Below are 27,188 nucleotides of genomic sequence, written 5' to 3'. Positions count from 1 at the left end.
TTTCACTGTGGGGGTTTCCCATCCATCCACATGGAGTTTCCTATCATCACTGGGGTTCCCCTGTCCATCCCCACTGGGTTTCCAAACACTGTTGGGGTTCCCCATCCCTATATGGGTCTCCATCCATTCCCATTGTATTTCCTACCACTATTGGAGTTCCCCATCCACTCCCATCAGGTTTCCACACACTGTGGTGTTTCCCTATAAGGTTCTCCATTCCCATTTGGTTTCCTATCGCTATCAGAGTCCCCCACCTCTATAGGGTTCTCCATCCCACTGGCTTGCCTGACCCCACAGAACGACACCCAGGCAGTGGGGTGATGTGGGGCCGTTTATTGGGGGACCCCAGGGTGCACCCCTTACTCCAGCAGCTCGTGCCACTTGACGTAGAGCACCGTGGCCAGGTTCTTCAGCTGGGAGCGGTAGAACTGCCCCATGTCCTCACGCAGCCCCGACCCAAAGTACTGCTCCAGCTGGGTGCAGAGCCTCTGTAGATGTCCCTGCGGGGACAAGGGGAGGGGGTAAAGGGTGTGTGGGGACCCCCAAGCAGCCTCTGGGGTTGGCACCCACCCGCTGTTTGTCCCGCGGCCGCTCCGTGCCCACCACGATGTCGGCGAGGTAGAGGAGGCTGCGGGTCAGGTAGCAGGTCTGTGGGGACAAGGGGGTGACCAATGGGGTGGTGGCACCTCTGGGGGTGTCACCGAGGGAATGTGGCAGCACCCACCTTCTGCTCGAGGTCCACTGCATCGGGGTGAGTGGGGAGCTGCAGGTTGTCCGGCCAGGATTGTGCCAGGAGCTGCTCCAGTGCTGGCAGCTGTGGGAATGTGGGGTCAGAGGACAAGCAGGGACAGCGTGGGGGGCACCTGGGGGGGCTGCACCCACCTCTTCCTGCGCCCTAAGGGACAGCACGGTGCACGGTGCCTTCCCCAGCAGCTGGGCCATGACACAAAGGCTCAGGCGCCTGCGGAGCTCCCTGTGGAGGAGAAAAGAGAGTTAGACTGCAAAGCGTGTCACTGCCAGCCCGGTGTCACCAGCAGGATTGTGGTGCCCTCCAGGTGCCCGTGGCGAGCGCCGTGCCACCAGCAGCCGTTCCGTGCCCGCTTTGTGCCCGCGCAGCCAGCTGGAATAAAGGAATTAGAGCGAGACGCATCCCAGCCCTGGCACCGAGCCTAGGGGCTGTGCCAGCTCCACGGCACGGCAGGCAGGGCAGCACTGCAGCGCCCAGGAGGCGACGTACCTCTCCCTGGTGGTGATATCTGGCAGCAGCCGTGCGATGGCAAGCAGGCTGTGGTGGTGCTGGGAGAGCTGGCAGAGCGACAGGCAGAGAGCGGGCAGCTGTGGGGACAGAGAGGGGTGGCACCGGAGTGGCACCGGGGTGGCACCGAGCACCGGGTGCCCACGGTTCAGCCCACACCTGCTCCTTCCAGGCCACGATGCCCTCCAGCAGGCAGTGCAGGAGGTGCCACAGGTCGGGCAGAGGTTGGCAGCGCAGCTCACGGTCGAGGCTGAGGAAGCAGAGCAGTGTCACCAGCTCCCGGCGGGCACGGTCGGGGTAGCGGCACGGGCAGGAGACCACGCACACTGTCAGCAGCTGTGGGGAGTCAACGTGTCACCAGGAATGCTCTGCCACCCCCAGCAGGGCAGGGACAGGATGGTGCCACCTTCCCCCCCACTCCCCAACAGTTGGCTGCCTGCTCGTTTAGCAGGAGAGATCTCACACCTTGCAGATGTCCCCCAGCTGTGTCACCAGGGCCAGCGTGTTGACAGCACCGAGGTTTCCCTGTTCCAGAGAGCATGTCGGATCCAGCCTGGCAGGAGCAGAAGGGTCTGCTGAAAGGCTGAGCATTACCTCCTCCCCACCAAGGCACAGCATGTCACGCACTATCAATCAGCTCACAAACCCACCCAGAATTCCACCTATTTTACAACGTATGCTCCGCTGTTACAGACACAGAATGGGTGAGACTGACGTTGGTATCACTCACATTCCAGCTGGAGCTCAACATCTTTAAGTCAAAATAATGATTACAAATGTTTAAGGTCACGCCTACCTGGAAGCTTGCAGGAAAGATGTCAGTGTTACTTAAAAATTATGCTGCTCTGAATAAGAGATTTAAATCAGGCTCCAACATTCCCAGAAAACAGCTAAGAATGGAACTGAATTAAGTAAGTACAAAGTATTACACTTCACCTATAAAAATACCTTTAAAAACAGACTAATTGAAGCTCATCCAATTGAGTTTACTTCCTAAGCATCAGCACTGGGTGAGACTAACAACACTCTAATGCTGCTAATTACTCCACCTAACGATCCCTGTGGGCCCTTCAGGGCTCACCTGGTGTCCATGGGGCACAGCTCGGGGGGCAGCAGCCGCCGGCAGCGCAGGGCCTCCAGGTCAGCACCCATGTAGGCAAAGGCCTGGCCGATGTCCTGCAGCGTGGGGCACCAGGGCTCATCTGTGGGCATGGGGACAGTGGTGACAACGGTGCCAGCAGGCAGCAGCCGTGCCCATGGGGTGTGTAGGGACCCCGTGCCCACCCCATACTCACCATCACTTCTCATCCACATCTCCCACAGCGTCCGGAACGCGTTGGTCCTGTCTGGCCATGTGCTCGTTAGCTGCCAAAGGAAACAAGGGGTGACTGAGATGGCACTGCACAGAGATGGGGACCTTTGTGACAAGGTGGCTCACCAGGAAAAGCCAGCGTAGGATGGGCAGCGGGCAGGCAGATGTGGTTTGGTAGAGCAGGTTCAGGTAGCCATCACGCACAAAAGCCAGCTGGGCAGCAGGCGAGGCGCTGTGGAAAGAGACAGAGGGTCAGCAGGGCCTTGCAGCATCCCCTTGTCCCTATCCCTGCTCCTCACCAGAGGAAATTCTGCTCCAGGATGCTGCGAGGCTGCAGCCCACAGGTGTCCAGGGTGGGCGGTGGAAGCGGGCAGGCGTGGAAGATGGGCTCCCCGGGGTGTGTGGTGGGGAAGGCGAGCAGCTTCACGTTGAAGCGTGACAGGAAGGCCCTGCAGGCAGGGGAAAGAGCCACCAAGGTGACGTGGAGGGCAGAGAGGGGACAGCAGGCAGAGTGCCCACCCATTGCCGTGGTACCTCTGCTCCTCCAGGAGCTGCGTGTCCTCATCTGATGACTCCTGGGGGCTGTCCACGCCTACCTGCATCAGGCTGGCCTGCACTGCATTGGCCACGCACTGCTCCCTGGCACAGCAGTGATGATGGTTAGGCTGAGGGCACTGGGCAGCCCCCAGCTTTTCTTTGGGATGCCAGGGATGCCAGCCTCACCTTTTCTCCAGCAGCAGTGCATCCAGGCTGTTGGCAAGCGGGTCTGGCTGAGGGTATGCAACCTGGGAATCAAGCAAGACCTTGGCACTCAGGACCGGACTGAGTGTCCCCAGGCACTTGACAATGTCCCCAAGCACTACTGACACCCTGGCACTGACCTCACTGTGCTCAGCAGGGCTTGAGCGCCCGCTGCACGCCAGCAGCTCCTTCAGAGGGATCAGCTCCTCCTCGCTGTCACTGGAGGATGTTGTTGCCATGTCCTCTGCTCGCTGTGGCACCGTCCTGCTCTCAGTGGCACTGCTGGGCTGCACTGCACGGCGTGGGGAGCGCGTGGCTGAGCCCTGCTGGGCTGAACGTCGTGGACTGGCACGAGGTCGTCGTGCCCTGCTTGACCCCTGGCGGGTGCTGCGGGGCTGCATGGGGCACTGGGAGGCTGTGGGGAGAGCACCAGGGTCAGCGTGGGGCACTGGGGTGAACACGGGGTCAGTATAGGGTTCTGTGGGGCACCAAGTACAATGCAGGAGTCAGTGTGGGGCAGTGAGGATGACAGAGAGGTCAGTGTGAGGCACTGGGGATGACACGAAGGGTAGGGGGGAGTGTCATTGTAGGGCTCTGTAGAGCACTTGGGACAACGTGGGGGTCAGTGCAGGGCACCAGGGATGACATGGGGGTCAGAAATGGGCTCTATGGAGCACTGAGGACAAAGCAGGAGTCTGCATGGGGCTCCATGGATGACACAGGGGTCAGGGCAAGGCACCAGAGACAAGGTGGAGGTCAGCAGAGGACATCAGAGAGAACACAGGAGTAACTGTGGATATCTATGGGGCATTGTAGACAATGGGGGGGTCAGTGTGGGGCACCAGGGATGCCACAGGGGTCAGTGTGGAGCTTTATAGGGCACTGGGGATGACATAGGGATCAGTAAGGAACTCTATGGAGTACTGGGGACAATGCAGGGACCAGTGGGGGGCTCTATGGGGCACCAGGGATGCAATGGGGATCAGTAGGGAGTGCTATGGAGCACTGGGGATGCAATGAGGCTCAATGGGGTGGCTCTATGGGGCACTGGAGATAACGTAGGGATCAGTGGGGGTCTCTATGGAGTACTAGAGACAATGTAGGGATCAATAGCGGGCTCTATGGGGCACTGGAGATGCAATGGGGATCAGCAGGAGGGTCTATAGGGCACTGGGAAGACAACGGGGCTCAGTGGGGGGGTTCTATGGGGCACTGAGGATAACGTAGGGATCAGAGGGGGGCTCGATGGGGCACAGGGGATGCAACGGGGATCAGTAGGGAACTCTATGTGGCTCTGGGGAGACAACAGGATCAGTGGGGGGGTTCTATGGGGCACTGGGGAGATTACAGGACTCAGTAGGGAGCTCTATGGGGCACTGGGGACAATGCAGGGGGCTCTATGGCGCACTGGGATGACAACAGGGCACAGCGGGGGCCTCTATGGGGCACTGGGGATGCAACGGGGATCAGCAGGGAGCTTTATGGGCCACTGGGGACAACAAAGGGAGATAGCAGGGATCAGTGGGGGGCCTCTATGGGGCACTGGGAATAACGTAGGGACCAGTGGGGGGCTCGATGGGGCACTGGGGCTCTGCAAGGGCCTCTAGGGATGCAATGGGGATCAGTGGGGTCTACGTGGGGACAAGATAGGGGTCAGTGCTGGGCACCGGGGACAGCAGCGCAGCCCTCCCCAGGACAGGCCTCACCTGGCTCAGCGCTGTGGGGCTGCGATGGGGGCGGGGAGGCCGGGGGACACGGATCCACCGGGCCGAGAGGCGGCGGGAGGAAGGGGCGGCCCACCCGCAGGTGCTTACTGACACGGAGCTGCTGGTAGGAACAAAGACTGTACTGGAAGGAAGAGCTAAAGAGCCCCGAGCGGGGCACGCGAGCCGAGGACAGCGGGATCTGATACCAGCGCAGCAGCCCCAACCGCTGTCCCCGCCTCGCCGAGGCTCCCCGCAACATGGCGGCGTCCCTCAGCGGGCGGGGCTGCGGAAAAAAGGCGGGCTTTGCTTGGAGGAGCGGCGAAAGGCGGCGGGCGGGACGCGGGGCTTCTGCCGCCGGCGGGATTGGCCGTTTAACTGCCGACCAGCGCCGCGCGGCCAATCGCAGTTCGAGGAGCGCGAAGCGGTTCGACCAATCAGCTGAGGGATGGGAGTGGTCAGGAAGGGCGGATGGGCACGCCCCCTTGCGGTGTTAACCAATTAGAAGAGGGACGGAGGTGTTGTCTCCGCCCCTCCGCTATGCATGCTGGGAGCTGCAGTCAACGGGCCGCCGCCGCCGTGCATGCTGGGAGGCCCTGTGCGCAACCGCTTCCGGGTTGCGCGTGCGCCAGGGACCGGGCTTCTTCCACTTCCGCCGGAAGTTCCTCTCCGGGGCCTGCTCCCGTGCACGGCGGCGGCGGGGCGGCTTTCAGCGGGGCGGCGCCATGGCGGACGTGACCGCTCGCAGCCTGCAGTACGAGTACAAGGCGGTGAGTGCGGGCCTCGGCCCTGTGTGCGGCGGGGACGTCGTCCTCTTTCCGCCGGGCTTTTCCCATCTGTGGGGCCGCTAACGCGGGGCCGGTAAAGCGGTTCTTGTATGGATGGAGGCTGCTAAGGCCTGCGGTGATTAAAACAGGCCTGTTAAAATCCGGGAGCTTTGAAGTCCGGGATCGTTGAAGCAGCGCCGCGGTTGGAGTTGCTGCCCGCGTACCTTGTGGGTGGGGGGGCAAAATGGATGTGGTCGGAGCTGCTGTGGTGCCAGTGGGGGAGGAGGGGGGGAAATAACGGGTGTGCAGCAGGGCTGGGGAGCACAAAGGATGCACCCACCGCGTTGTGAACCACCTCACTCCCTCCCTTCCCTCCTTCCTCCCTCCCTTCCCATCCTCTGCTCGTTCCTCCCTCCCTTCCCATCCTCTGCTCGTTCCTCCCTCCCTTCCCATCCTCTGCTCGTTCCTCCCTCCCTTCCCATCCTCTGCTCGTTCCTCCCTCCCTTCCCATCCTCTGCTCGTTCCTCCCTCCCTTCCCATCCTCTGCTCGTTCCTCCCTCCCTTCCCATCCTCTGCTCGTTCCTCCCTCCCTTCCCATCCTCTGCTCGTTCCTCCCTCCCTTCCCATCCTCTGCTCGTTCCTCCCTCCCTTCCCATCCTCTGCTCGTTCCTCCCTCCCTTCCCATCCTCTGCTCGTTCCTCCCTCCCTTCCCATCCTCTGCTCGTTCCTCCCTCCCTTCCCATCCTCTGCTCGTTCCTCCCTCCCTTCCCATCCTCTGCTCGTTCCTCCCTCCCTTCCCATCCTCTGCTCGTTCCTCCCTCCCTTCCCATCCTCTGCTCGTTCCTCCCTCCCTTCCCATCCTCTGCTCGTTCCTCCCTCCCTTCCCATCCTCTGCTCGTTCCTCCCTCCCTTCCCATCCTCTGCTCGTTCCTCCCTCCCTTCCCATCCTCTGCTCGTTCCTCCCTCCCTTCCCATCCTCTGCTCGTTCCTCCCTCCCTTCCCATCCTCTGCTCGTTCCTCCCTCCCTTCCCATCCTCTGCTCGTTCCTCCCTCCCTTCCCATCCTCTGCTCGTTCCTCCCTCCCTTCCCATCCTCTGCTCGTTCCTCCCTCCCTTCCCATCCTCTGCTCGTTCCTCCCTCCCTTCCCATCCTCTGCTCGTTCCTCCCTCCCTTCCCATCCTCTGCTCGTTCCTCCCTCCCTTCCCATCCTCTGCTCGTTCCTCCCTCCCTTCCCATCCTCTGCTCGTTCCTCCCTCCCTTCCCATCCTCTGCTCGTTCCTCCCTCCCTTCCCATCCTCTGCTCGTTCCTCCCTCCCTTCCCATCCTCTGCTCGTTCCTCCCTCCCTTCCCATCCTCTGCTCGTTCCTCCCTCCCTTCCCATCCTCTGCTCGTTCCTCCCTCCCTTCCCATCCTCTGCTCGTTCCTCCCTCCCTTCCCATCCTCTGCTCGTTCCTCCCTCCCTTCCCATCCTCTGCTCGTTCCTCCCTCCCTTCCCATCCTCTGCTCGTTCCTCCCTCCCTTCCCATCCTCTGCTCGTTCCTCCCTCCCTTCCCATCCTCTGCTCGTTCCTCCCTCCCTTCCCATCCTCTGCTCGTTCCTCCCTCCCTTCCCATCCTCTGCTCGTTCCTCCCTCCCTTCCCATCCTCTGCTCGTTCCTCCCTCCCTTCCCATCCTCTGCTCGTTCCTCCCTCCCTTCCCATCCTCTGCTCGTTCCTCCCTCCCTTCCCATCCTCTGCTCGTTCCTCCCTCCCTTCCCATCCTCTGCTCGTTCCTCCCTCCCTTCCCATCCTCTGCTCGTTCCTCCCTCCCTTCCCATCCTCTGCTCGTTCCTCCCTCCCTTCCCATCCTCTGCTCGTTCCTCCCTCCCTTCCCATCCTCTGCTCGTTCCTCCCTCCCTTCCCATCCTCTGCTCGTTCCTCCCTCCCTTCCCATCCTCTGCTCGTTCCTCCCTCCCTTCCCATCCTCTGCTCGTTCCTCCCTCCCTTCCCATCCTCTGCTCGTTCCTCCCTCCCTTCCCATCCTCTGCTCGTTCCTCCCTCCCTTCCCATCCTCTGCTCGTTCCTCCCTCCCTTCCCATCCTCTGCTCGTTCCTCCCTCCCTTCCCATCCTCTGCTCGTTCCTCCCTCCCTTCCCATCCTCTGCTCGTTCCTCCCTCCCTTCCCATCCTCTGCTCGTTCCTCCCTCCCTTCCCATCCTCTGCTCGTTCCTCCCTCCCTTCCCATCCTCTGCTCGTTCCTCCCTCCCTTCCCATCCTCTGCTCGTTCCTCCCTCCCTTCCCATCCTCTGCTCGTTCCTCCCTCCTTCCCTCCCTCCTTCCCTCCCTCCTTCCCTCCCTCCTTCCCTCCCTCCTTCCCTCCCTCCTTCCCTCCCTCCTTCCCTCCCTCCTTCCCTCCCTCCTCTGTTCCTCCCTCCTCTGTTCCTCCCTCCTCTGTTCCTCCCTCCTCTGTTCCTCCCTCCTCTGTTCCTCCCTCCTCTGTTCCTCCCTCCTCTGTTCCTCCCTCCTCTGTTCCTCCCTCCTCTGTTCCTCCCTCCTCTGTTCCTCCCTCCTCTGTTCCTCCCTCCTCTGTTCCTCCCTCCTCTGTTCCTCCCTCCTCTGTTCCTCCCTTCCCTCCCTCCTTCCCTTCGTTTCTTCCTTCCTTCCCTCCCCAGAACTCCAACCTTGTGCTCCAAGCTGACCGCTCTCTCATTGACCGGACGCGACGTGATGAACCGACAGGAGAGGTTCTGTCCCTGGTGGGCAAACTGGAGGGCACCCGTATGGGTGACAAGGCACAGCGCACCAAGCCGCAGATGCAGGAGGAGCGACGTGCCAAGTGAGAGGCAGCACAGGGTCTGGGGGTGCAGCTGCAGGGGTGTGTTGGTGGGGGAGGGCTCTGGGGGGGGTCTGCGGTGCTTCCCTGGTTCTGAGTAATGTGGGATCCCGAAGTCGTGGAGGTTGGAAAAGACCTGTGAGGTTATCGAGTCCAACTGGCGCGTCCACCACTGAGCAGTGTCACTGAGTCATGGAGTCATAGTGTGGTTGAGTTGGGAGCATCCTCAAAGCCCCCCCAGTCCCACCTCCTGCTCTGGGCTGGGTGCCCCCTGCCAGCTCAGGCTGCCCCATCCATTGCCTCAGGCAGCTCCAGGGTTGTGGCACCCACAGCTCCTCTGTTTCACCACTCTCGTATTGGAGAGTTTCTTCCTGACATCAATCCTAAATCTCCCCTTTTACCCTAAAGCCGTTCCCCTGTCTATCAGACCACCCCCAAGCACCACATCCACGCATCTTTTGAGTCCTTCCAGATGTGGAGACTCAACTCCTTCCCTGAGCATCCTGTTCTAATGCTTCACAGCTCTTTCAGTGAAGAAATATTTCCTCACGTCCAACCAAAACCTCCCCAATACAACCTGGGGCCTGAATCTCTTGTCCTGTTGCTCGATGCTTGGGATAAAAGACCACCCCTCACCTCACTACGTCTTCCTTTGAGGCAGATGTAGAGATTCTCCTTTTCTCCAGGCTAAATAACCCCAGTTCCCTCAGCTGCTCACTGTAAACCTGCTCCAGACTCTGCAGCTTCATTGCCCTTCTCTAGATGTGCTCCAGCACCTCGATGTAGTGCACCTTTCATGTAGTGAGAGGCCCAAAGCTGAACACAGTCCTTGAGATGCAGCCTCTTCCACGTATTTTAATTTGGTAGATATAGTAGAGTGCTATTTAGGGTGTTGTGTAGTGAAATTGCTTTGGTGGTGTGAGCAAAGGCTAAAAACTGCCAACTTAAAATATGCAGAGTGAGAGTTCGCTTGAATATTCATTTGAAGTTCAGTGCTTCACGTCAGGAATCCAAAAGTGGAATAAAAAAGGTTTAAAAAAGGAGAAAAAGAGAGTAGTATTTTCCTTTTTTTTTTTTTTTTCTTTCCATAAGAAGCCCCGTGGGAGCACATCCATTGCTCCTGCAGTCCCACGGGATGTAAAGCTGGGGGAGCAAAGCTGGGCAGAGTGGTGCCTCCCAGTTCTCACTGTGGGGAAGGGGTTGGGCTCTGAGGTGTGGAAACACTTCTGGGATTTCTTGTAAACCTGTAGGTTTTGGGGCTGTGCTCCTGTGGCGGTGGGGTGGGCAAACAGAAGGTCCACACTTTGTCCTCCAGCAGCACTGGCTGCAGAATTCCCTGCTCTGGAGCTGCCATGGGTGCTGTCTCTTTGCAGGAGAAGGAAGCGCGATGAGGACAGGCACGACATCAACAAGATGAAGGGTTACACCCTGCTGTCTGAGGGCATCGACGAGATGGTGGGGATCATCTACAAGCCCAAAACCAAGGAGACCCGGGAGACCTACGAAGTGTTGCTGAGTTTCATCCAGGCTGCCCTTGGGGACCAGGTGGGGATGTGGACGCGTGTGGTGGTGGCACATCCACGTCACCATGGGGAGGGCTGCTCTGTGGCACAACCTCTGCCCCCGTGGTGACCTCCTGCTCGTGACATGGCTGCTGTTTGTTCCCCAGCCACGAGATATTCTGTGTGGAGCTGCTGACGAGGTGCTGGCAGTGCTGAAGAACGAGAAGCTGCGCGATAAGGAGAGGCGTAAGGAGATCGATCTGCTGCTGGGCCAGACTGACGACACCCGTTACCACGTGCTGGTGAACCTGGGCAAGAAGATCACGGATTATGGTGGTGACAAGGAAATTCAGAACATGGGTATGGGCACAGATTACGGTGGTGAGAAGGGAATTCAGAACATGTGTGTGGGCACATGTTGTCACAAGCTGCAGTTTTGGGAGAGGGGGTGGGCAGAAAGCCACGTAGCAGCAGCTGGTGCCTTCTCCAGCCTGCTTCCAGGAATCGTGCTTTCACACAGAGGAGCTGGGAAATGTTTGGATGGTTTTCAAGCTTCCAAATGACGTTCTTTTCATCTCTTGGACGTGCGGAGGTGGGGGATCTGTGAATCCTGCATATGGCTTGCAGGTTCTCTGGTTAATTAGTTCCGCTCTCCCTCGCAGATGACAACATCGATGAGACGTACGGCGTGAACGTGCAGTTTGAGTCTGATGAGGAGGTAAGAAAAGCACTGCAGCTCAGTCTGAAGTGTCTCCTCACTTTCATCTGCTCAGCAGCCATCGTGTTTGATGTGTTTTACTCATGCTGGGAAGTGGGCATTGGCTCAGGTTGGGATGTCTCTGCCAGAAAGGAGAGGAGGGATTATTTCAGATGCTGCTTTCCTGGCTTGGGAGGATTTGTTGATTATCTTGTTAATCCAAGGCTTATCGTGAGTCAGGACGATGGAAAACAGATGGTGGTATTTAGATCTCTTGGGGCAAACTTGACAGGAGGAAAGGATGAATTGAAATGCATCGTTTGGAAGTATCTCACAGAAGTGCTCCGTGGGATCGTTTCTGTGAGAGGCTGAGAGAACAAGAGAGACACACGTGAACCTCTTGGAGTCACTTTGTGTGATCCAAGGAGTAAAAATAATTTGACCACGTGGTCCTTTATCCGAACTAAAGGAATATATTGATGTTAAAAGCACGAGCTAAATTGTTTCCCTTCAGGCAAGAGCTGCCAGATGGTTCATTTCTGCCAAGGAGAAGCTTCTCTTTGATGTGTGCCAAAGCCACTTACTGGAAATCGTGTTCCCATAGGAAGGTGATGAGGACATCTACGGCGAGGTGCGTGACGAGGCCTCTGATGATGACATGGAAGGAGACGAAGCCGTCGTCCGTTGCACCCTCTCAGCCAACGTGAGGAGGATGTGAAACGTGATCTGGGGTCATGTGGAGGGAGGGCCAGGGATCCTTTTGGTTTGTGGACGGAGCTGAGCTCGGTCAGGGGTGGAAAGCAGCTGTGGAGGCCTAAAATCACACGGGAGGGCTTGGGATGTGTCACATTTGCTGGTTCCCTCTTCCCGTCTGTGGGCAGAGATACCCCTGAGATGCTCATTCTGCAGCACGAATGCCATGTGTTTACTTTTAATAGAAGAAGATGACATTATTATGAGTTGTTTTGTTGTTTTTCTTTTTTTTAAAGCTTGTGGCATCAGGTGAATTGATGAGCTCAAAGAAGAAGGATCTGCATCCCCGAGACATCGACGCCTTTTGGCTCCAGCGACAGCTGAGCCGCTTCTATGATGATGCCATCGTTTCCCAGAAGAAGGCAGATGAAGTGCTGGAGATCCTGAAGGTGAGCAGCCAGGCAGCGTGCGGGGCTGCAGCAGCATCAGAACAGCTGCTGGGAGGCAGGATGTCACCTTGACGCCTCCGTGTCGTTTCAAATTATGTGACTGAATGAGATTGTTGGTGTCCTACGTGTGCCAGCAAGGCAGGCAGGGAAGCAGAGCTCAGAGCTGGTTTTAATACATAGAAAAATGCTCTTCCAAGGGAAGGTGATGTTTTTTTTCTGTTGGGAGATCAGTGCAAGTCAGTTGTGTTTCCCTATGAATGTTGGTGCTGGGGAGGAAGGGGAATCACAGAGGATGGGGTTTGTGACTGCAGCCCAAATCAGGCCTTTATTCCCACCTGTTGTTGGCTGCTTCCAGTTCTTCTTTCACGTGGCCTGAGCAAAGCAGGGGTTGTTGTGCAGAAATAAATCCTTGTTCCTCATGTCTCATCATCCCAGACTGCAAGTGATGACCGGGAATGTGAAAACCAGCTTGTTCTGCTCCTGGGCTTCAACACCTTTGACTTCATCAAAGTGCTGCGGCAGCACCGGATGATGAGTGAGTGGCATTCCCTCTAACCCTGCCTCTGTTCTCACATGGTTCTGGGGTTCCCTGAGGCTTTTTTATTGCCATCAGTGCCTCCCTGTGAAGCGTGGGTTCTTGATGTTTGCCCCCTTCTTTTGATTCTCATGGCCTCCTGCCATCTCTTAACTCTCTTTCATCAGTCCTGTATTGCACTTTGCTGGCCAGCGCCCAAAGCGAAGCCGAAAAAGAAAGGATAATGGGGAAGATGGAAGCAGATCCTGAGCTGTCCAAGTTCTTGTACCAACTGCATGAGACAGAGAAGGAGGATCTCATCCGGGTAAGACGAAGGGGGAGAAACCACAGGGTCCTTTCTGCTGTCAGAGCTGTCGTCGTTCAGCCACGTGTGCTGTTGGTGGGAGAGGAAGCTGCTGACTCAGCGGGGATCTTGAAAACGTGGGAAATGCTGCTGAGCTGACCACTGGAACTCAGCTGAGAGGGCACTGTGTTTACCATCCGGTGTTTTTAAGCTGTTTGAATGTCTGCTTTTCCACGAAAAATGCCGACGTGTGCAGATTTCAGGGCTTAAATTAGAGTTAGCTGTGTTGTAACAATATTGTCTGACCTCTGAGCTTCCTCAGCCCGTAAAGCACACTGGTAACCTCTGCTCAAGTCCCAGTTACCAAGGTCTGGATGTGACCTCAAGGCCAAGGAACAAAGCCCAGCAGTGCTCCATAGTCTTACCAGTGTGCTGCATTAGCTCTGCTTGGCCTTTGCAGAACTGCAGCTCCATGAATGATTTGGGGTTTTGTTTCTTATCTAGCAGTAAGATCACAGTGCTGCTTTGCTGTTAGGAAACAAATCAAAAGAGCACCCCAGCATGGGTTGCAGTGATGTGAAGGGCCAGTTTTCTGTCTCCATGTTTGAGGAGCGTTGTTGGCATATTATGGGCTGGGCTTTTGCTCCCTCCTTCTTTTCCTGTTCTCTCCTGGAAGGCAATCTCCTGTCCTGGCCCTGGGGGCTCTGAGTTCTGCCAGAAATGACTGGCTCTGGTTACACGAATGCCTGTGCTTGAGGGAATTGCTGTGTGTGGCTGTGGCAGGAGAGCTGGGCAGGCTGTGGAAGAGGCTGAGCAGCTCCTGCCCTGACACAGCTTTGTGGAGGGCTGAGTGCTTCGTGTCCTGGTGCAGGAGGAGCGCTCTCGCCGGGAACGCGTTCGGCAGTCCAGGATGGACACTGACTTGGAGACCATGGATCTGGACCAAGGAGGAGAGGTAAGGCTCTTCAAAGCTGCCTGTTCCCAAGTGTAAAAGGGCTTTTTGGAGGGCTGGGGGGAGGAAGGTAAGCGGATTAAGCCCCTGATGTGTTAAAGAAGCACTCAACGGTTGGATCCAGCTCCTTTTCCTTCGGTCCCAGTATCAAAATGCCAGGAGAGTGTTGCCTTTTTCTTCCTCTCACTCTCCCTGTGCTGTTTGCAGGCGTTGGCTCCCCGGCAGGTGCTGGATTTGGAGGACCTGGTGTTTGCTCAGGGCAGTCACTTCATGGCCAACAAACGATGCCAGCTGCCCGATGGTTCCTTCCGAAGGCAGCGCAAGGGCTACGAGGAGGTGCACGTGCCTGCCCTGAAACCAAAGCCTTTTGGCTCTGAGGAGGTAGGTGACCTGCTGTGCTGCCATTCATTAGGCACAGGCTTTGTTGGACTGCTCTGAATGTGTCAGATTTTTCCTTCCATCAGAAGAAGGGTGGCTATCAGGGACAGGGAGGTGATTGTCCTCCTCTGCTCTGCTCTTGTGGGGCCCCATCTGCAGCACTGTGTCCAAGTCTGGAGCCCCAGGACAAGATGGATAGGGAGCTGTTGGAGAGGGTCCAGAGGAGCCACAAAGATGAGCAGGGGGCTGCAGCACCTCCACTACAAAGACAGGCTGAGGGAGCTGGGCTTGTTCAGCCTGGAGAAAAGAAGGCTGTGGGGTGAATCATTGCAGCCTTCAGTACCTAAAGGGAGCCTGCAGACAGGAGGGGAATCAGCTCTTGGAAAGGGTAGATAACAGCAGGACAAGGGGAAATGGTTTGAAGTTGAGGGAGGGCAGATTTCAGTTGGATGTCAGGGGGAAGTTGTTTGCTGTGAGAGTGGTGAGGTGCTGGAACAGCTGCCCAGAGAGGCTGTGGATGCCCCGTCCATCCCTGGAGGTGTTGAGGCCAGGTTTGATGGGGCCCTGGGCAGCCTGGGCTGCTGTGAAATGTGGAGGTTGGTGGCCCTGCGTGTGGCAGGGGGTTGGAGATCTGTGATCCTCAAGGTCCCTCCCAACCTGGACCATTCTGTCATTCTGACACTCAGCAGGCTGAGTCCAGCTTCTTGGAGAAATTGCACGTGGCTGGAAGCAATTCCTGGTTATGGAGTGTGTGTGCTGTGCTGGAGCATCTGCCTCAGGGCTCCCCTGCCCCATTTAGCTGCCTCAGCTCTGCTGTTGCTCAATCCTCACTGCTGCTGTGCTGTGTCAGGCAGCTGAGCCAGAGATGAGGCTGTGACAAATTGCCTCTTTTGATCAGTGCTGGGCAGTGAAAATGTGGGTCGATCTGTTACATCATGAGAACACGGTGGAGGTTGGCTTTTTTTTTTTTTGATGGTGTGATGGTGATCAGCCTTGTTTGATCTGTGCCTAATGTGTACCATGATCTCTGGGCATGGGGCTTCGTCTCCTTTGTCCATCTGGTGGCAACGTGACCCTGCTGAGTCTCACATACGCCCTGCAGCCTGGGAGATAATGAGTTGGACATTTTTTCCCTTTTCAGCAATTGGTTTCAGTGGAAAAGCTGCCCAAATACGCCCAGGCTGGATTTGAAGGATTTAAAACACTGAACCGTATCCAGAGCAAACTCTACCGCGCTGCGCTGGAGTCGGATGAGAATCTGCTGCTGTGTGCTCCCACGGTGAGCATCCTGGTGCTGGGGTCCCCTGCGATGAGTGGAGCACTGTTTGTCCCCCTCTGCAAGGCTGATCTTCTGAAGCAGAGTGCTCTAGGAATGCCTCCAACCTGGAGAGGTGTTGGTGAGTCTGATGGGGCCGGTTCTGCTCGCATCGTAGGGTGCCGGGAAGACAAACGTGGCACTGATGTGCATGCTGAGAGAAATAGGGAAGCACATCAACATGGATGGGACCATCAACGTGGACGAGTTCAAGATTATCTACATTGCACCCATGAGGTCTTTGGTTCAGGAGATGGTGGGCAGCTTTGGAAAGGTGAGCAGAGGATTGGGGCTGCCCCTGTTGGAGCTGCATGCTGGGGAAGATGAGCTTTGTTGTTGCAGTGGTTGTGGTTGCAGGAGGGTGTTATCTCTGGCAGGAGCTTGCTGGGGTAGAATCAGTTTGGATTGTGCCTTTGACCTCTGTTAGCTGTCAGTGTGGGCTATGGAATCCTGTTGTCCTGGGGAATGCATTTTTATCCACCCTAACCTGCGGGCTTCCTCCCAGCGCCTGGCAACCTATGGCATCAACGTGGCAGAGCTGACAGGGGATCACCAGCTGTGCAAGGAGGAAATCAGTGCCACCCAGATCATCGTCTGCACCCCGGAGAAGTGGGACATCATCACTCGCAAGGGGGGGGAGCGCACATACACCCAGCTGGTGCGGCTGGTCATCCTGGTGAGCAGCACAGGGGCGCAGCACCACAGCCAAGTGCACCTTTAGCTGCTGGTCTTTGAGCAAGCAGGGCTGCTGGGGAAGAAAAACTAAGGTGGGGGTGAAACTCCTCTCTCCTCTTTAGGATGAAATACATCTCCTGCATGATGACAGAGGGCCTGTGCTGGAATCTTTGGTTGCCAGAGCCATCCGTAACATTGAGATGACCCAGGAGGATGTCAGGCTTGTTGGTTTGAGTGCCACCCTCCCCAACTACGAGGACGTGGCGACATTCCTCCGAGTGGACCCTGCCAAGGGCTTGTTCTATTTTGATAACAGGTAAAGCTGGGGGAGGTCTTTGCTCTGATTGTGGCTCTGTGTTAGGGGAATGGGCAGCCTGCTGAGGAGGCAGGTGTTTGTGGTCCTGTTTGATGGAAGCCACGTGAGATTGCAGTCGTTGGTGCAGCACCATTTTTGCTCCCTGTGTTTTGCTTAGCAGGAATAGGTGATACTGTCCCTTAGCTTGGTATTTAACTGGAGCCATCATGTTTCTCAGCGAGCTGAGGCACAAGGGAAGTGTGCTGAGCTTAGTAACACAAAATCCAGGCTGCGTTTAGAGGAAGTGCTGTGGCTGATAAACTGCCTCTGGCCCTTTGTGTCAGCATCTCTCCTTTCTGCTCACTGGTGGTCTTGTTTTCCTTACAGCTTCCGACCAGTGCCCCTGGAGCAGACCTACGTGGGTATCACAGAGAAGAAAGCAATCAAACGCTTCCAGATAATGAATGAGATCGTTTATGAGAAGATTATGGAGCACGCTGGGAAGAACCAGGTCTGGTACTTCTGTCTTCGTGTTGTCACACCCTCCTTGTTCTGTTTTGTTGCTGGTGAGCTTTCAAGTTGTGGTTGCTGCAGGGAGGAGGTAGATTTACGTACTTGGTGACAGCTGAGGGAGGAAGGAACACAAACTTCTGCTCTTTGTCCTCGCCGTCTGATGGATGCGTGAGCTGCCCATCTCTAAGAGGAGGGGATTTTTGCAGTGCTGCCCTGTTAGTTCACGAACTCTTGGCTGTGTTTTAGCTGCACAGCATGGATTGCTATCAGGGGTTTCATTTAAACCTTCCCACTCTCAGCTTGAGGAGCAGGTTGGGTTGGGAGCCTTTACCAGCTACAGCCATGGTGTTTTCCCCCTTGACAACAGTACCACCTTGTTTGACAGGTGCTGGTGTTCGTTCACTCCAGGAAGGAGACTGGCAAGACAGCACGAGCCATCAGGGACATGTGTCTGGAGAAAGACACCCTGGGCCTCTTCCTGAGAGAGGGCTCAGCCTCCACCGAGGTGCTGAGGACAGAAGCTGAGCAGTGCAAGGTAATCACACAGCTGGGGATGTAGGAATAACAGTGCTGCTGCTGCACAGCACGGGTTTGCAGCCCTCCTTTAGGGTCTGTGCTGCCTTTGGTGGCTCCTGTTCTCCCCGAGCTGAAAGCCTTGAGCTGGTTGTGTTTGTGCTGCAGAACCTGGAGCTGAAGGACCTTCTGCCTTATGGCTTTGCCATTCACCATGCTGGGATGACACGAGTGGACCGGACGTTGGTGGAGGATCTGTTTGCTGACAAACACATTCAGGTGAGCTGTGCTTCCCAGGGGGAAGATTTCACATGAGAAAAGTTTAGATCACCTCGTTCAGCATGGGGTGAGACTTCCCACCCACTGTCATCTTTTTTGAGTGTCTGCATTACACCTGGAAGGCAAAGGATCTTCCCAGGGCCATGCAGTGAGCTGGTCAATCTGGGTGAAGATCCCAAATCTTGCTGTTTATTCCCCCTTTCTCTTCTGAGCTGTTAAGGAAGTCACTGTTTCTTCCAACCCTTGTCCCTTTTGTGCCCATCAGGAACAGCGTTTTGGATCCTTTTGACCTTAGGAAGAGGAACCTACAGGGCTTTGCTGATCCCCATTTTTGCTCCTGCAGGTTTTGGTGTCCACAGCAACGCTGGCCTGGGGTGTGAACCTCCCTGCCCACACTGTTATCATCAAGGGCACGCAGGTGTACAGCCCTGAGAAGGGACGCTGGACTGAACTGGGTGCTTTGGACATCCTGCAGGTGAAGTTTTGCCAACAGCTGTGCCTCTGTGGCTGCTTTCATGCTTCCTTAGTACAGCAGCTCTCTGCTCTCTGCTGTCAGGCTGCCTCAGCTGTGCTGGGAGCTGTCCTGCTGTCAGGGCACAGCAGGATGGGATCGCTAGGAGAGAAGACAGATGATTCCCATTATCTTGCCCAGGCACATCTGAGGTATTTTTGTGCCTCCTGCCAGCTAGAAGTAGCAGCAGACTGAGCAGTCTGGCAGCAAAGCCCCAGGACACACAGCAAGGAGAATTTGCCAAGCTAATAGTTGTTATTTCTGCTGACCTCGCTTTCTCATTCCTCAGATGCTGGGGCGTGCTGGGAGGCCTCAGTACGACACCAAAGGTGAGGGGATCCTCATCACATCCCATGGCGAGCTGCAGTATTACCTGTCCCTGCTCAACCAGCAGCTCCCCATTGAAAGTCAGATGGTGTCGAAGCTCCCAGACATGCTGAATGCAGAAACTGTGCTGGGCAACGTCCAGAACGCAAAGGTGAGCTTCTGTTTGCTTTGTGTGTGCCACCCCCTTACTGTCGTGCACCCAGAGAGCTGCTGGGAGCCTTGCAGTGATGCATCAGCTCTGCTTGGTTGGTCTGTGGGCTCTGATGGTGTGCTGCTGTTCCTCAGGATGCAGTGAATTGGCTTGGCTATACCTATTTGTACATCCGGATGCTGCGTTCCCCCACTCTCTATGGGATTTCCCACGATGATTTGAAGGGGGATCCGCTGCTGGACCAGCGCCGTTTGGATCTGGTTCACACTGCAGCCCTCATGTTGGACAAGAACAACCTGGTGAAGTACGACAAGAAGACTGGGAACTTCCAGGTGAGGAAAGGAGAGGGGCTGTGGCCAAGCAGAGCTGGGCAAGAGTGTCCTCTGGTTCAGAGAAAGGTGTAATCTCAGCGATTAAATACAAATCCCAGGGAGTGCTGAGAAGGTGTGAGGTGTGGAGCTGTGTGTCGGGTAAAGCAGCTTTCCTTGGGGGATTTGTAGCCTGAGGGATTACCTACAGCTTGCCTGGTGGTGTTACCCCAGCTGTGGCCTTTGTACCTTCTCTCTGTGCCATGAGCAGTCGGGTGTCATTCTGCTGCTTCGCCATGGCTGCTGTCTTTGCTGCAGGTGACAGAGCTGGGCCGCATTGCCAGCCACTACTACATCACCAATGAGACAATGCAAACGTACAACCAGCTCCTGAAACCCACCCTGAGTGAGATTGAGCTGTTTCGGGTCTTCTCGCTGTCCTCAGAGTTCAGAAACATCACAGTGAGGGAGGTATGGAGCCGTGCACCCATCCTGAGTGATACAGCCCTGATGCTGCAGGGGATGGTGCAGATCTTTGTCCTGTGTGGGGCTGTTTCATCACTTCTCCATTGGATTTCCACAGGAAGAGAAGCTTGAGCTTCAGAAGTTGCTGGAGCGAGTTCCAATCCCCGTGAAGGAAAGCATAGAGGAGCCCAGTGCCAAGGTGAGCTCTGTCTGCCCCTGCTAGGGGTCTCCTGTGCCCACCTTGGGAGAGTAGCCATCCTTACAAGAGCTGCCATGTGGGCCTGCAGCTCTGGAGAGCTTTCTGCTGCTCACACAGTGAGCTGAGAGCCCTCTGTTCTGCTTCCCCAGATCAACGTGCTCCTCCAGGCCTTCATCTCCCAGCTGAAGCTGGAAGGCTTTGCTCTCATGGCAGACATGGTGTACGTTACCCAGGTGGGTGAGGAAGCGTAGCCAGGATCTCTCCATCTCCTCCCTGCTGTCTGCAGATTGGTCTCTCAGTCTCCCTGCTGGTGGGAGGGACAGCAACCTGCAACCCAGGGATTGAGTTGGTGTTTGAAATGGCTTGGAAAATAACTACAGCTGCGAGTGTTAAGGAGGGCCAGCTCCCATCAGGAGAAAAATTAGATCTTTGGAGTCTTGAGTTTTTAATCAGAATCCTGAGAAGATAATTTAGAGGCTGCAGGACTGTTCTGCCATAAATGCCAAGCTCCCAAAGCTGGGAGTTGAGTCACTGCTCCTCCTGTGAGCATTTGGGGGTGAAGAACGTGAGCTCAAAGCAGAGGATTGGGGGTGGGAAGGGGGAGGTGTTGGATCCCAGCTGAGCTCTGAGTGCTCCCTCAGTCTGCAGGGCGGCTGATGCGTGCCATCTTCGAGATCGTCCTGAACCGTGGCTGGGCTCAGCTCACTGATAAGACCCTCAACCTCTGCAAGATGATTGACAAACGGATGTAAGTGACAGCACCTCTGGGATGTTTCCTGCTTTAGCATAGACTTACAGGGGTGCCTGGCTGTGGGCTGGCCTTGGGCAGCACAGGGAACCCAGCGAGGGCTGCAGCTGTGTTTTGGTGCTGTCTCACCCAGCCTGTGGTGTCCCTGCAGGTGGCAGTCAATGTGCCCTCTGCGCCAGTTCAAGAAGCTGCCTGAAGAAGTGGTGAAGAAAATTGAGAAGAAGAATTTCCCGTTTGAAAGGCTCTATGACCTGAACCACAATGAAATAGGTACTGAGACGTGGGGTGTGAGCACTGAGAGTGCTGAGGTTGGGGTGCCTTTTCCTGGCTGAAGAGGCAGAGCTGTAAGGTCTTGTGCAGCCTGGGGAAGGCTGAGGCTTTCCCATAGCACTTCTCCCTTTCCAGCTGTGCTTATATTGCAGATATTGCTCTGGGTGAAGTCCCAGAGTTGTTGTTCACCCTGCTGTCCTGATGACAGTGAGCCTTTCTCTTACAGGAGAACTGATCCGGATGCCCAAGATGGGCAAAACAATCCACAAATACGTCCATCTGTTCCCAAAGCTGGAGCTCTCTGTCCACTTGCAGCCCATTACCCGCTCTACCCTGAAAGTGGAGCTCACTATTGCCCCCGACTTCCAGTGGGATGAGAAGGTGAGCAGTGCACCCAAGAGGAGCTGCCCTCAATGTCAGGCAGTGACATATGGCCAGGCTGAATTCCACGCTGGGGTGGGGTGGTGTTTCTGGGGCAGGATTGCTGTGTATTCAGTTCCTGGAGCTCTGCATCCAGCAGCATGGCAATGGTTCCTCTTGCTCAGGTGCATGGCTCATCTGAAGCCTTCTGGATCCTGGTGGAGGATGTGGACAGCGAGGTGATCCTGCACCACGAGTACTTCCTGCTGAAGGCCAAATATGCACAGGATGAGCACCTCGTCACCTTCTTCGTGCCGGTGTTTGAGCCTCTGCCCCCACAGTACTTCATCCGGGTGGTGTCTGACCGCTGGCTCTGTACGTCCCACCCTGCCTGCCTCCCCCTGGGCTCTTGTTTTGGTGGTGGGGGGGGCATCAGATTTTGGGGCTGTGCTGGAGGAAGGGGCTGCTGCCATCCTGGTGACTTCCAGGCTGGGTTTCCCTGGGGTGAGCAGCTCAGGAAATGAAACCATCGGATGCTTTGTGTGCCTGACAGCCTGTGAGACCCAGCTGCCCGTTTCCTTCCGCCACCTGATCCTCCCTGAGAAGTACCCCCCTCCCACAGAGCTGCTGGACCTGCAGCCACTGCCCGTATCTGCTCTGAGGAACAGTGCCTTCGAGAGCCTCTACCAGGACAAGTTCCCTTTCTTCAACCCTATCCAGACTCAGGGTGGGTACCAGCACTGCTTGCCTCCTCCAAACTGCTTCTCCGTGGGTCCTGGTTCCTTTCCTTTAGGGCTCAGACATGAGGAACTCTTGCAGGAAAAAGCAAACCTCCCTCAGCCACACAGATTTGATGCCTCTAAATCTTTTATAGGCCAGAGCATCTTTGTTGTATTCCTTTGCACATCAGGCAGCCTGAGGTTTGCTCTTGGAAGCTGTGCCTTTGCTGCTCGTGGTCCAAACTTCATCTGTGCTGCTCGTAGGGATGGGTTTGAGGGTGACCCAAAGCTGCTGTGCCTGCATTCATCCTCCTGGGCATGGCCAGAACAGGGAGCTCACACCTGGAGCGTGCTCTGATCCTGGGCTAAAACTCTTAGACAGCTTTTTCTGCATCTCCTCCCTGTGTGAACCAGGCCCAGGGTGTGTTCTCCCAGCCTTTGTGGTGATGTAAATTGCTTCCTTCTTTCTTGTCTGTCTGTCCCCAGTGTTTAACACCGTCTATAACAGCGATGACAACGTGTTTGTGGGAGCCCCCACGGGAAGTGGGAAGACCATCTGTGCTGAGTTTGCCATCCTCAGGATGTTGCTCCAGAACTCAGAGGGACGCTGTGTGTACATCACCCCCATGGAGGCCCTGGCAGAGCAGGTAAGCCCTGGAGCTTTGCTCCAGCTTCACTTTCCTTCTTTGTCTTCCTCCTTTTTCACATTCCTCATTCGTTCTGTGCTGGTGCAGCTCTCAGAATGGTTTGAGTCCTTTGATTAACTGCTTTCCTGATGTCTCTGAGGGAGCAAAGAGACACCAACGTACCTCTGGCCTGCTGCTGCTGGAGTGTGTGTGCATCTCCAGGGCTTTGGTAGGATTCATTGGAACAGGAAACTGCCACAGCACCCCTTGCCTTTCCTCAGGTCTTCATGGACTGGTATGAAAAGTTCCAGGAGCGTCTCAACAAGAAGGTGGTTTTGCTGACGGGGGAGACCAGCACTGACCTGAAGCTGCTGGGCAAAGGGAACATCATCATCAGCACCCCTGAGAAATGGGACATCCTGTCCCGGCGCTGGAAACAGCGCAAGAACGTCCAGAATGTCAACCTCTTCATTGTGGATGAAGTGCATCTCATCGGGGGCGAGAATGGGGTATGGGGCTGGGGGGATGGCACAGCACAGTGGGGTGATGCTCATCATCCTGTTGTTCTGAGAGCTGGGAGCAGAGTGGCTGTGGGGTGGGCGTTCAGCTTCTATCCCTGTGCTGTGAGATGGGCTGGGACAGGAGGACGTTGGGAAGCTGAGGAGCTCAGGAGTGGTAGATGGGCTCTCCAGGGCTTCCCCCCCTGGTTCTGCTCCAACCCTCCCTCCTCCAACCTGCCCTGTCCCACCCTCAGCCCGTGCTGGAGGTCATCTGCTCCCGGATGCGCTACATCTCCTCGCAGATCGAGCGGCCCATCCGCATCGTGGCCCTCAGCTCATCCCTGTCCAACGCCAAGGACGTGGCACACTGGCTGGGCTGCAGTGCCACCTCCACCTTCAACTTCCACCCCAACGTCCGCCCCGTGCCCTTGGAGCTGCACATCCAGGTAGGGTTTGGGCAGTTGCTGCCATTCCCCCTTTCCTTTCTGCCCCTTTTCCAACCTGCATCACTGCCTGCTTCTCTTTCCTGCAGGGTTTCAACATCAGCCACACGCAGACCCGCCTGCTGTCCATGGCCAAGCCAGTCTACCACGCCATCATGAAGCACTCTCCCAAAAAGCCCATCATTGTCTTCGTGCCATCCCGCAAGCAGACGCGGCTCACGGCCATCAACATCCTCACCACATGTGCCTCAGATGTCCAGAGACACAGGTAAAGGTGCTGCGGCCACGTGGGATTCAATGCCTGGCTTTTCCTCCTCTGAGTGAGGCAGGGATGAGAGCCTGGGCTGTGTGTGATGAGGGAGAGCTCGCGTTGCTTGGCCTCAGACTGGGGGGGGGACAGGTTGGTGGGCCTGGCTGTGGTCCCCTTACCCCGTATCCCTTGCAGGTTCCTGCACTGTGCAGAGAAGGACCTGGTGCCCTACCTGGACAAACTGAATGACAACACCCTGAAGGAGACGCTGGTGAATGGTGTGGGCTATCTGCACGAGGGGCTGACGGCCATGGAGCGGCGTGTGGTGGAGCAGCTTTTCAGCTCTGGTGAGGGCTGGGGTGGGGGGACACAACCCCTATTGAACCTGCAGAACCTTCTCAGCAAACCTGGCGGTGCTTTTGGTCTTCTGGGCTGGGAGTGTCAGCTTCCCTGTGCCATTCTAGTCCTAAAAGACCTAAGAGATCTTCAGCTTTACCATCCCTCCTCTTCGTGCATTGAGTCTGTCTGCCCAGATGTCCAACCTCTGCATCTCCCTGTGTCCCAGGATGCGTTGTGCCCTGGGCTGACCACTGTCCCTATGCCTTCCAGGTGCAGTGCAGGTGATGGTTGCCTCCCGCAGCCTCTGCTGGGGTATGAACATTGCAGCTCACCTGGTGATCATCATGGACACGCAGTACTACAACGGCAAGATCCACGCGTGAGTTGTGTGGCACCACCAACCCCAATCCCAAAGTCCTCCATCCCTGTCCAGGCAGTGGCTCAAAGCCTGGGAAAGCGTGGAGAGCTTTTCTCAGAGCCACTCTCCATTAAAGCCATCCTCTCTGTGTCCCAGATATGTGGATTACCCCATCTATGATGTGCTGCAGATGGTGGGCCACGCCAACCGCCCGCTGCAGGACGATGAGGGCCGTTGTGTCATCATGTGCCAGGGGTCCAAGAAGGTGCGTGAGGGGCAGGGCACCATTTCTAGCCTGCACATATCTAATCTGGGCTGTGGATTTCTCCTTGGGCAGCTCGACACGATCTGCACTCGCTGCTGCATGGGAAGGGCTGTGGGATACTGGAGGTGCTGGCTTTATTCATCCCCTTCCCTTCTACCTCTGCTCTGCTGTAGGATTTCTTCAAGAAATTCCTTTACGAGCCCCTGCCAGTGGAATCCCACCTGGACCACTGCATGCACGATCACTTCAACGCCGAGATTGTCACCAAGACCATTGAAAACAAGCAGGATGCAGTGGATTACCTCACTTGGACGTTCCTGTACCGCAGGATGACGCAGAATCCCAACTACTACAACCTGCAGGGTGAGCAGAGGGCTCTGCGCCGGTGGCTGTGGGGTTGGGGCTTTCACCAGGACAACTTTTCTCCATCCTGGGCTATTTCTGAGCCACGCTGCTGTGCCCACAGGTGTGTCCCACAGGCATCTCTCCGACCACCTCTCAGAACTGGTGGAGCAGACCCTCAGTGACCTGGAGCAATCCAAGTGCATCAGCATTGAGGACGAGATGGACGTGGCTCCCCTGAACCTGGGGATGATTGCAGCCTATTATTACATCAACTACACCACCATTGGTGAGGGAAAAGTGGCAGTGCTTGCTGCTGCTCCTGCACTCTGTCCTCTCTCTGGATGCTGTGGGTGAAGGAGGGAAAGCACTGTGTGCATAAACCTCCCCCCATTCAGCAGGAGGCTGCGTGTTCTCTGCCTGAAGCCATCTCTTACATTGCCCAGCTTCACTCTGCTCGCTTTTTCCCAACTCCTTTTACTTTTCTGCCCTTCAGAGCTCTTCAGCATGTCCCTCAATGCCAAAACCAAAGTGCGAGGGCTGATTGAAATCATCTCCAACGCTGCTGAGTATGAGAACATCCCCATCCGGCACCACGAGGACAACCTGCTGCGCCAGGTGAGGTGGAGCTTCAGCGCTGCAGGGCAGAGCCTGCCTTTGTTTTCTGCTCTGCAAGGCCTGAGCTCTGACTGCTCCCTCATTTCTCCCCGTAGCTGGCCCAGAAAGTCCCCCACAAGCTGACCAACCCCAAATTCAACGACCCCCACGTCAAGACCAACCTCCTGCTGCAGGCTCACTTGTCACGCATGCAGCTGAGTGCCGAGCTGCAGTCGGACACGGAGGAGATCCTCAGCAAGGTGCAGCGGGGCGGGCAGGGGGAGAGGCTGCTGTTTCCCCGAGTGTTGCTTTCTAACCCATCCCTGCCCCCTGCCTGCAGGCGATCCGACTGATCCAGGCGTGTGTGGATGTCCTGTCCAGCAATGGTTGGCTGAGCCCTGCGTTGGCCGCCATGGAGCTGGCACAGATGGTGACCCAAGCCATGTGGTCCAAGGATTCCTACCTCAAGCAGCTGCCTCACTTCACCTCTGAGCACATCAAGCGCTGCACTGACAAGGTCAAAACCCACCCCCCAATTAGGAGAATTAGGGACGGTGACGTGAGCACGGGGACCCCCAGCTTTAACAGCTGTGCCGTTGCAGGGGGTGGAGAGCGTGTTTGACATCATGGAGATGGAGGACGAGGATCGGAACGCGCTGCTGCAGCTCTCGGATGCGCAGATCGCCGACGTCGCCCGCTTCTGCAACCGCTACCCCAACATCGAGCTGTCCTACGAGGTGGTGGAGAAGGAAAGCATCCGGAGGTGAGGAGGGGGGTGGCAGCACGGTGAGGCCCTGCAGTGCTGCGTTGGCACCCTGACTTTGCTTCTCTCCACGCAGCGGAGGACCCGTGGTGGTGCTGGTGCAGCTGGAGCGTGAGGAGGAGGTCACCGGCCCCGTCATCGCTCCCCTGTTCCCTCAGGTGTGTGCCAGGAGCCAGGCAGGGCTTTTAGGGCAGCAGAATGGGGGAAATGGTCCCCAACGCTGTGTGTCTGCTCTCTTTGTCCTCTGGCAGAAACGTGAGGAGGGCTGGTGGGTGGTGATCGGCGACTCCAAGTCCAACAGCCTCATCTCCATCAAGCGGCTGACGCTGCAGCAGAAAGCCAAGGTGAGCAGGGGCTGCGTGGGGCTGAGGTGGGTTCATGAGCCCCCCGACCCCGCAGCCCTGACACCCCATTCCTTCCCTGCTCCCAGGTGAAGCTGGATTTCGTGGCTCCGGCCACGGGGACGCACAACTACACGCTGTACTTCATGAGCGACGCCTACATGGGCTGCGACCAGGAGTACAAATTCAGCGTGGATGTGAAGGAGGCTGAGAGTGACAGCGAGTCTGATTAGTGGGGGCTGTGCTGCCCCGCTCCGGTGAGGATCCATGACCAAACCGTAGTGCTTCTCACCTCCCTCTGTGTGTATTTCCTGTTTTTTAGGATGTTGTACAGTGGTTTTTTTTAGAACAGAGTTACGTCTGCAGCAGCTGGAATAAATGCTGAGCCTTCCCCAACCCTCTTTTGCCCACTTGCTGTGTTTTGGGGTGAAAGCACAGAAGCATTTGGGGTTGTTTCCTCCTGACAAAGCAGTCTTGACCCGCTCTGCTTTCTCCCTTAAAGCTGGGAGGCTGAATTTCAGCACCTTCCCACCTCATTGAGTGCTTCTATGCCCTTAGGTTTGCTGCTACAAGTTAATTAGCAGAACTAATTAAGGCAAAGTGAGCTGTCAGCGGGGAGAAGCGGCGGTTCTGGGGTTT

The 27,188-nt window shown here is 56.4% G+C and overlaps 2 protein-coding genes across 4 annotated transcripts; one reads left to right on the top strand and one right to left on the bottom strand.

Moving 5' to 3' along the window:
* Positions 1–316: 316 nt before the first annotated feature.
* Positions 317–5,406, bottom strand: FAM178B (family with sequence similarity 178 member B). Of its 3 annotated transcripts, XM_031610431.2 has the most exons (16): positions 5,221–5,405; positions 5,015–5,121; positions 3,449–3,723; positions 3,291–3,352; positions 3,102–3,206; positions 2,867–3,016; positions 2,694–2,799; positions 2,551–2,620; positions 2,337–2,457; positions 1,721–1,808; positions 1,415–1,591; positions 1,238–1,335; positions 883–973; positions 725–814; positions 571–648; positions 317–500 (listed from the first exon to the last, which is right to left on the bottom strand). In XM_031610431.2, the coding sequence occupies exons 1-16, from the start codon at positions 5,271–5,273 to the stop codon at positions 360–362; spliced, it is 1,812 nt and encodes a 603-aa protein (XP_031466291.2). In that variant the 5' UTR covers positions 5,274–5,405; the 3' UTR covers positions 317–359. The 3 variants fall into 3 exon arrangements, with proteins under 3 accessions (XP_031466291.2, XP_031466289.2, XP_031466290.2); XM_031610429.2 differs by having other exon boundaries at positions 5,015–5,405; XM_031610430.2 differs by lacking the exon at positions 571–648 and having other exon boundaries at positions 5,015–5,406.
* Positions 5,407–5,621: 215 nt separating this feature from the next.
* On the top strand, positions 5,622–26,945 carry SNRNP200 (small nuclear ribonucleoprotein U5 subunit 200). The gene is made up of 45 exons (XM_031610445.2): positions 5,622–5,781; positions 8,428–8,591; positions 9,962–10,133; positions 10,258–10,450; positions 10,753–10,808; positions 11,392–11,490; positions 11,777–11,929; positions 12,365–12,464; positions 12,632–12,768; positions 13,619–13,702; positions 13,907–14,080; positions 15,219–15,356; positions 15,511–15,666; positions 15,898–16,068; positions 16,190–16,383; positions 16,750–16,873; positions 17,261–17,410; positions 17,557–17,667; positions 18,011–18,142; positions 18,468–18,656; positions 18,791–18,988; positions 19,283–19,435; positions 19,548–19,628; positions 19,778–19,861; positions 20,270–20,376; positions 20,528–20,646; positions 20,873–21,027; positions 21,192–21,381; positions 21,560–21,733; positions 22,212–22,372; positions 22,633–22,860; positions 23,106–23,297; positions 23,384–23,562; positions 23,740–23,891; positions 24,154–24,262; positions 24,398–24,506; positions 24,680–24,869; positions 24,973–25,137; positions 25,345–25,466; positions 25,562–25,705; positions 25,786–25,962; positions 26,048–26,208; positions 26,285–26,366; positions 26,460–26,552; positions 26,639–26,945. Exons 1-45 carry the CDS (start codon positions 5,737–5,739, stop codon positions 26,780–26,782), a joined length of 6,411 nt encoding a protein of 2,136 aa, XP_031466305.2. The 5' UTR covers positions 5,622–5,736; the 3' UTR covers positions 26,783–26,945.
* The last annotated feature ends 243 nt before the right edge of the window (positions 26,946–27,188 follow it).

This window comes from Phasianus colchicus, chromosome 27, assembly GCF_987193195.1.
Source record: "Phasianus colchicus chromosome 27, bPhaCol1.hap1.1, whole genome shotgun sequence".
Taxonomy (NCBI): domain Eukaryota; kingdom Metazoa; phylum Chordata; class Aves; order Galliformes; family Phasianidae; genus Phasianus; species Phasianus colchicus.
Note: the sequence above shows the minus strand (reverse complement) of the source record. Positions and strands in the feature narration are given on the sequence as shown.

Bases quoted from the DNA above. Each gene is read 5' to 3' on its own strand.
- FAM178B (XM_031610429.2), bottom strand. From the start codon at position 5,273: ATGTTGCGGGGAGCCTCGGCGAGGCGGGGACAGCGGTTGGGGCTGCTG. The intron at 1,809-2,336 runs GTGAGCCCTGAA...TGCTCCTGCCAG, and splicing joins CTGTGCCCCATGGACACCAG to GCTGGATCCGACATGCTCTC. The intron at 1,336-1,414 runs GTGTGGGCTGAA...CTGTCCCCACAG, and splicing joins TCGTGGCCTGGAAGGAGCAG to CTGCCCGCTCTCTGCCTGTC.
- SNRNP200 (XM_031610445.2), top strand. From the start codon at position 5,737: ATGGCGGACGTGACCGCTCGCAGCCTGCAGTACGAGTACAAGGCG. The intron at 20,647-20,872 runs GTACTGAGACGT...TTTCTCTTACAG, and splicing joins CCTGAACCACAATGAAATAG to GAGAACTGATCCGGATGCCC. The intron at 24,263-24,397 runs GTGAGTTGTGTG...TCTGTGTCCCAG, and splicing joins TACAACGGCAAGATCCACGC to ATATGTGGATTACCCCATCT.